General features: G+C 38.2%; 1 protein-coding gene across 3 annotated transcripts; it reads left to right on the top strand.

Moving 5' to 3' along the window:
* The first annotated feature begins 413 nt into the window (after window positions 1-413).
* LOC107838891 (polyadenylate-binding protein-interacting protein 7) lies at window positions 414-7857 on the top strand. Of its 3 annotated transcripts, none has more exons than XM_016682135.2 (7): window positions 414-904; window positions 1019-1067; window positions 3005-3908; window positions 4598-5048; window positions 5146-5216; window positions 6484-6608; window positions 7222-7857. In XM_016682135.2, the coding sequence occupies exons 3-7, from the start codon at window positions 3132-3134 to the stop codon at window positions 7511-7513; spliced, it is 1716 nt and encodes a 571-aa protein (XP_016537621.1). In that variant the 5' UTR covers window positions 414-904; window positions 1019-1067; window positions 3005-3131; the 3' UTR covers window positions 7514-7857. The 3 variants fall into 3 exon arrangements, with proteins under 3 accessions (XP_016537621.1, XP_047251754.1, XP_047251753.1); XM_047395798.1 differs by having other exon boundaries at window positions 563-914; XM_047395797.1 differs by having other exon boundaries at window positions 605-917.
* Window positions 7858-8510: the final 653 nt, after the last annotated feature.

Genomic DNA, 8510 nt, shown 5'->3' with positions numbered 1-8510 from the left:
TTATGTTATGTTATGGAAAGGAACTTGTTTTTTTATATTGGTTTGGTTATGGTTATTGGTTGAATTTCAGGCGGTTGAACTCGTTTGGGTCGGTCACGGTCATAGACCTATCCCAAAGTCTGTGTTTGTACAAATGCACTATCTTGTTATATGTTCGGAATGTATCCGACTCAGGTTATCGATTTGGATAGTTTGGTTGGGTATCGGGGGTGGTCCCCGATCCTGGTTGGACTTGAGATGCCCATTACGACAAGACCCCGGATCGAGTCATGTCAATATCTTTCTAGATTCTTTTACTAGAATTACCTAAAATATCTAGATATTTCTTAAAATAAACTTTAATATTTTTTACAAGGACCCATGAAAATAAGAATAAATTCTATATATATTCTATGTTTCCTAAATGTCCCTTGTGAAATTATATTGGTGTGATGTTGTTATATCAATTGGCTGAAGGAATAGTGAGAGTAAAGAGAAGGGGGTCGTTGGGACAGTATACTCAAAAAGGGGTGGGTGGATATTGAGTGGCGCAGGGTTGAGGTTTCAGTTGCCCCCTTTTTTTTATTGGGCAACACAGTTGCCCTTTTATTATGTGGTCACAAAGAAAGGATTTCCTAAAAGCCAAAAACCAAAGAAAAGGGCAAAAAAGAAAGAAAAAGAAATTGACCGGCAGGAAAAAGAAAAAAAGAAAAAGCAAAGCTAGAATTAGTAGAACAGTGATACAGCAAATAGATAAACAATACAGATGCATCTATATATATAGAGAGAGAAGAAGCACAATAATAAAAAAAAATAAAAATTAAAACCCTCTCTCCCTCATCATTCTCTCTCTCTATCTCAGCTAAGACATCGAAGAAGTTGAATAGCAGCAGCGAAGCAGAAGGATTCTCATACTTTTTCCTTTGTATTTTTCTGTGGTGTACTTTTTTTTTTCTTCGTCTTTCGTTTTTGTTTTATTTTCTTAATTTTCTTTCATTTATGTTATTGTTGAATCTGAAAATATTATCATCATCTGCAGCTAATGGATCCATTCGATTATGTTTCGTCCATAATCGAGCTTCGTAAAGGTCTCTCTCTCTCTCTCTCTCTCTCTCTATATATATATATATATATCAGATCTTATAATTTCGTACGCTATCTCTGGTTGATTTGTTGTTTTATTTCTGTGTTTATTGTTCATTTTTTTTTCGTAGAGATTCATGGAGATCTGCTGATATTATTTGTCTCGAAGCAATTAAGTTTTTTTCTTTTAGTTTAATATTGTTTATTAAGTAAATATATAATTTTACGTCTTTTTGTGGTGATTTGCGTGGTTTATTGAAATGATTTGTTAAACTGAGGTTTAGAAGATTCACTGTTGCTTTGCTGGATGAGGATTTATCACTTCAATAAAAAAAAGATGATCAGTTTATTGAAATAATCTGCTTAAAGAAAAGGTCTATTGAACTTCAGGAATCTTGTTATTTGGTTTAAACATGGGAGATATATGAACTCAATTGTCAGGGATCGACTCTTAGCCCGTTTTTGTTTGCGGTGGTGATGGATGTGTTGACGCGGCGTATTCAAGGTGAGGTGCCTTGGTGTATGTTTTTTGCTGATGATGTAGTTTTGATTGATGAGATGTGGGGAGGTGTGAATGATAAATTGGAGGTTTGGAGATAAGTAGGAGCAAGACTGAGTATATGGAATGTAAATTTAATGACTTGAGGCAGGAGAATGATTGGGTAGTGAGGCTGGGGTCCCTAGTTGTTTGTAGGAGGGATAGTTTTAAGTATCTTGGGTCAATGATTCAGGGGAATGATGAGATTGATGAGGATATTTCCCATCGTATTGGGGGTAGGATGGATGAAGTGGAGGCTCGCTTCGGGAGTGTTGTGTGATAAGAAGGTACCGCCCAAACTGAAAGGCAAGTTCTAAAGAGTGGCAGTTCGGCCGGCTATGTTGTACGGAGTGGAGTGTTGGCCAGTCAAGAATTCTCATGTTCAAACATTGAAGGTGGCGGAAATGCGGATGTTGTGTTGGATGTGTGAGCTTACTAGGGGTGATAAGGTTAGGAATGAGACTGTCCGTGAGAAGGTTGGAGTGGCTTCGCTGGAGGACAAGGTGCGGGAAGTTCGGCTGAGATGGTTTGGGCATGTGATGAGGAAGGGCACAGATGCCCTAGTTCGTAGGTGTGAGAGGCTAACTTTGGATGGTTTCAGGAGGGGTAGGGGAAGGCCAAAGAAGTATTGGAGAGAGGTGATTAGACGTGACATGTAGCAGTTACAGTTTACCGAGGATTTGACCCTAGATAGGAAGGTGTGGAGGACGCGGATTAGGATAGAAGGCTAGTGCATGTGGGGTGCCTTTGGTACGTTAGTGTAGGGTATTACTGTGTGGGTGTCGTATCTTCGTTGTGCCATCTCGTTTCATGCTTTTATTATGAATTTGTTTATTATTCTTTGTCTTGAGCTGGGGGTCTATCGGAAACAGCCTTGTTACTTTTCCAGATGTAGTGGTATGGACTACGTACATCTTACCCTCCCTAGACCCCACTATGTGGGAATACACTGGGTTTTTTGTTGTTGTTGTTGTTGTTGTTGTTGTTATTCTTGAAGATGCTATGAGCGCAATTACTTAGTATTGGAATGAAATGGATATGATATGGATTGGGTGGATAAGGGGATTCATACATCTGATTCGACGATCAGGGGGTTGTTGATTGAAATAACTTAATATACTGAAATAAAAGTTTAGATGAACCTACAGATGATCTTGCAATGAGTTAGTATTATCAGACCACCTAAAGCTATTTGTCCATACTTGTGTTTGTTCCTAATATGGGCAATATCTGATTTTGTTTGAAGTGATAAGGTCACATTTACATAGATTATTGTTCTCGGCTTTTGAACAGTGAACACTTATTGGTGCTTATGATTATTTTTTATCTTGCCCTTTGGACTTAAAAGATGTTGATAAATAGAGTTAAGTTTGTAAGTAAGTTTTTTATTTTCTTCTTTGGCAGGGTTTGGGTGACATTGACTGCATAGTTACACCATCTTATAATTAGAAGTTTAATGACGTATGTAGTGACCCTCTTTTCTTAACCAACTAACAAGAAAAAAGAAAAAAAGTATAACGAAGAAAAAAGAATGAGCTTATCAGGAAAAGGGACTCCTACCTGTGACAAAAAGCTAACCTTAGCAAAAGCGACAAGCTTGAATCCAAATGCCGCAGAATTTGTACCCTTTGCACTCAGATCACCCTCAGGTAGCACTAGCAGCACCGATGCATCAAAGTTTGCTAATTCCACTATAACTCTGGGAAAAGCTGTACTGGATAGATCAGAATCATCTGCTTCAAACAACTCAGATGATGAAGCCCACCAGTATTGGCGTCGCCAGCTCCCGGATGATATTACACCGGACTTCAATGTCATGGGAGAAGAAGATTCTCATGGAATCAGCAGTCTTCCATTTTCTAGATTATCAGCAACTGATGTCAATGAAGCATCAGTATTTCCTGCCTCAACTGGCAGTGGGTTCATGTTGAAGGACCAGCAGGAGTTATCTCCTAACTGCATTAATGGGACTAGTTTTGTTGAAAAGACAGGATATCCTGTTAAATCTTTTGGTGAAGATGCATCCTCAGCTAGTTTTCATCTGCTTTCTAAACCCTGGGACAAGCCATCTCTGACCAATGACCAGCCTTTTGCCAATATTAGGGAGGGGCCTCATTATAATGGGAATTCAGGAAACAGCTTCTTTGCAGACATGATGAATGAGCAACCATTTTTTGAAGCAGATATAAATCCTCTTGAGTTTTTGTCCTCTCAGTTTCCTGGTTTTGCTGCTGAAAGTCTTGCAGAGGTGTACTATGCCAATGGAGGTGACTTGAATCTGACAATTGAAATGCTTACTCAGCTTGAGGTGTGGTTCATTTTCTTAATCTTTGTGGATACAGTAGCGTAGAATTGTATAAAGTTTTGAAAGGCAATTGGCTGTCTAATCTTCAAGAATTGATTTGTTAGGTTAAAGTTACTGCAGTTATATTTATCAGTCTGGGCTGGAATAGGTTGTCTAATTGACTTACTTTTCACTCATTTTTTTTTTCCAAAAAAATCTTTTCTGAGTGATCCAGCTTTTGGGAAATAATATTCAGTGATTAGAATTATTTGAGCACCGGTCCTCATAAATTAAATAATTTAGATTTTCTCCACTCATGATGTTTAAGCATTCTAGGTTATAAATGTCTAGAAATTCAATTATGTGGTAAGTTTAGTCAATCAGCTGCTTATAAAAAAAGTTCAATCAAGTAGCTACCGTCATTGTGTCTCAATGTCCTAGTAGCCTATGTCATTTATGTGTTATTTAGATTGTCTTGAGTTCGAAGCACATAATTTTTCAGAGGATTATACAAATAGTTAGATTTTCACTCAAATTAATTGCACTGAACAGAATAGCGGTAATGGACATAATATAGGGAATGGTAAAACTTCTGGTCATCTCTCTGATAGTTTTGAAGATTGATTTTCAGTTGGAGATGATTTTCAATTGGAGACTCTGTTTTCGTGGAACCATTAATTACATACTAATGGCTCAAAACTCTTTTATTACAGCTTCAAGTTGATGGTGCATTGAATCAAAATATGAATTCAAAAGCCTTGTCTGCTCCAAATCTTAGTGCTCTGGATTTCCCTGCTCTCTCTGTGGCAGAAAATCAAAATAACAGCCTTAAGTACTCTGGCACTGATGTTCAACAAAATGTCAATCCCTATAGGTCTTCTGAAAAAGAGAGCACCTTTCTGTTTAGATCTGGCTCTTCCATCCCTTTTCGAGGTGCTACAGATTTTGCATCTGCTGTCAGAAAGATGGCATCTCAGGATTCTAGCATATGGAAGTATGATAGGACTGGAGTAGCTGAGGGTAGTGTTGGATCAAGTAGAAATTCACCTGCATTGGCTAGCTCTTACAATGGTGGGCAGAGTAGAGGAGTTTATGGTGATAGGTTGCAGAGCCGAGGTTCCACACGTGCAGCTCCAGTATGGCTTGAAACTGGAGAATCAGTTGGTAATTTTTTCCTGAAGCAGACAATATAATTATTGAATGTTCATTGAGGAAAATAATTTCTGCCCATCTATGTGCTTTGACTTCGTTAAGATTGCAGCAAATATATATTCTGAAATGCGGGAAGAGGCTCGTGACCATGCACGCTTACGTAATGCATACTTTGAACAGGTATGTAGAATACATGATGATTGCAAAGGTGGATACAATGTGCAAATGTGAACTCACTTCAATGTTCATTTGTATTAGTAATTGAAGCCACAAGGGCATAGTACTTTAGAGGTTTAGACCTTCGGTAAACCCAAAAAAGAAAGAAGTAAGAAGTCCATGAGGCATGATGGATACATGTATCATATACATGCAAAGGAAATTAACTTGGAAACGACCAAGAATTAGTGATGATCCTTGGAAAAGCTAACTGTAGATGCTTCGGTGCTAACATGAAGTCAGAAGTGTTACCTTCTTCCTTTTTTCTTTTTCTTTTTTTTTTCGATATCAGAGAAATCCCCTGTAGGCTTCTGGCTCTAGGTGGTGCACTGGTTTGAAACTACGGAGAGTATTGGCCCCCTCCTCTACCCTCCTTCCAGTTTAAACACCAGGCTTTGTGTGTGGCAGTATCGAACCCGTGATGTTTGTCTAGCCCTCGCATCATATGTTGTGTCTTTACCACTGAACCAAAACCCTTTTCCTTTTAAATTGGAAGTGATTGCATGCGCTATGCCCTTAATCATGACCTAGGTAAAGGAATTGGAGAGTGCACTTCTTAGATTTTCATTGTATTCTGATCTCACTGGACATTCAAATAACATATTGATCTTCTGCCTTGTATATTCTTCCACCTATGATGTCCAACTTCTATACGATTTATTTTGAGATTAAATATAGCGCATCTAGGTTCATTAACATCTACTTAACTTGGTTACTTTTCTTTTCTAAACCAATTTAGTATCATTAGATACACGATTCTGTCATGGTTTTCTATTATTGTTTTGTGCCTATATTCTTCGGCATTCTACTGTTAGCTAATTTCCTGTTGTGAGATAAAAATCACTTTGATTGCTGGATATAATTACATGCGCACTTTTTAGCTTAGAGAAACAAATTGTGTAGTCTTCCTTGGTACCACTATGAAGCAAAAAAGGTTGTTCAGGAGGAGACACAGTCGGTTAAATTCTGTTAAAGAAATTATAAAAACATTTTAAGTGTGTTAGCTATAATTCTATTACGGCTGTAGAAATTGCAAAGGCCATCTTATTATATGGTTATCATAATTTGTTGTCTGTTGCACCTGTGGAGTTTATTTTTTAGCTTCACTGCATGATGATGTGGGATTGAGAATCATTGTGGCAGGGATTTACTCTATGATCATGTCAAGTAACTTGGCTCTCTTATGCTACACTACCAGATCCTTAATCTATGTAACTGTGTCTCTGAGTAGGCTCGTCAGGCATACCTTATTGGTAACAAGGCTTTGGCCAAAGAACTGAGCGTCAAAGGACAGCTTCACAACATGCAGATGAAGGCAGCTCATGGGAAGGCTCAAGAATCTATATATCGCCTAAGGTCTGTTTTTTTATCTTCCACGTCTATGATCTGGCACTTGTTTTGAGACGAGGGTCTATCGGAAACAACCTCTCTACCCCAGAACGATACGGGTAAGGTCTGTGTACATCCTACACTCCCTAGACCCCACTTCTTGTGGCACTGGATATGTTGTTGTCTATGCTCTGGCACCCTAAGCTCTTTCTACCTACGTTTTTATATGATGATGACGTCCTTTCAACAAGATTTTCGAACTCTAGAATTCTCTATCATCACAATCTTCATTTCACACACCAACTTTTCAAATTTTCTGCTCTAGACGAAATCATACATCTTCCTATTGATTTCTAGCATTTTCCATTCATGTGCTGCTTAGGTAGCATTTACAATTGTCAGGGGCTGTGATTCAGCTTCCTCATTGTGCAACGACACAAAATGACAGTGAGGATACTAACGTTGGACATTCATGCTAATTGAGCTTTTTGGTGACAAAACATAAACTCAGCTGATAAAGTTTTGTGAACCCCCCCACCAATTACCTCCCACCAAAGAGAAAAAAAGGCTCTTTGCCTTGCAGATATTGTTTAATATAGAGAATTTTTAGGTGTATTCATGTACTTAAAATTCTTTGCAGGAATCCAGAGATGCAGGGAAATGGGAGAGGACAAGAGAGAATCATAGATCTGCATGGTCTTCATGTTACTGAGGCTATTCATGTCCTAAAGCGTGAGCTGTCTGTGTTGAGGAATGCTGCCAGAACAGCAGACCAGCGAATACAGGTTTACATTTGTGTCGGAACAGGACACCATACAAAGGGTTCGCGTACTCCTGCTAGGCTTCCTATTGCAGTCCAGCGTTACCTGCTAGAGGAGGGCCTTGACTACTATGAGCCACAACCAGGGCTTCTCCGAGTTGTAATATACTGAGTTGTGAAGGTACAGTAGTTTTTGACACATCATTACCCTAGAAATTCCATCAGACGAGGAAAAAGAAAAACAAAATTGTTGTACCTGTAAATGGGAGGAACGGATGATTAGTGCAAATTCTGGAAAGGGAAAATGAAAATGTGAAAAAAGAAGTGGAAGAAAATTGTATCATTAAGATTTAGTTGTTGGATAGGAGGATACATTTTGTAGCTTGCGGGGACTTGCATCGGCCCGCCTTCGATTTTGTAACTTTTGTTCTTTCTAAGATTCCTTATCATTTTGATTAGCCGATGTAACTGATAGAATTATTTCACGTGAAAGCTGAAATTTGCCAAGTCTTTTAATCTCTCTGGATCAACATTTTTACATCATGCTTATTGTTGCAGGGAGTTTGGGCTAATACGTCCCTCCAATTTTATCATTTTATGTGTGGTTTTGTGGAAATTTAGATCGTAGCTATAGCCCATCGGCTTCTCATGGTTCTGTTTTTCCTGGTTATTTCTTGTTATCCCCAGCCTATCCAGGAAGATAAACAGCATGGTTCTAGCTCAAACTTCCAAACCTATCTATTTACTAGGGTAGTATGCAGTTTTACCTTTATTTGATACAAAAATCAATCTATTGATGGAGCATTTGCTTCAATACTATGTGGTGTTTACCATCTAAATCTGATCATCCGGTTAAAGTTTATTTGACTTGAGATTTGCTAGTAATTATGTTGTGTCAAACAATACACGAAGTCGACTCTAAGCGGAGGTTTGCTCCAGCATTTCATCAACCATGGTATTCCGCATTCAGAAAAGGTCACTTTAATAAATGGTACAAGTAGGTCCGCCATCATATTTTGGGTATAAATATATCCTTGTTGTTAATGTAAATGTATAAATATACCCTTGAACTTTAATAAATGGTACAAATATATCATCCGTCATACTTTAGGTACAAATATACCCTTGCCGTTAATGAAAAGGTATATAGATATACCCTTCTCATTAAT

The sequence above is a fragment of the Capsicum annuum genome, chromosome 8 (genome assembly GCF_002878395.1).
Source record: "Capsicum annuum cultivar UCD-10X-F1 chromosome 8, UCD10Xv1.1, whole genome shotgun sequence".
Classification (NCBI taxonomy): Eukaryota; Viridiplantae; Streptophyta; class Magnoliopsida; order Solanales; family Solanaceae; genus Capsicum; species Capsicum annuum.
Note: the sequence above shows the minus strand (reverse complement) of the source record. Positions and strands in the feature narration are given on the sequence as shown.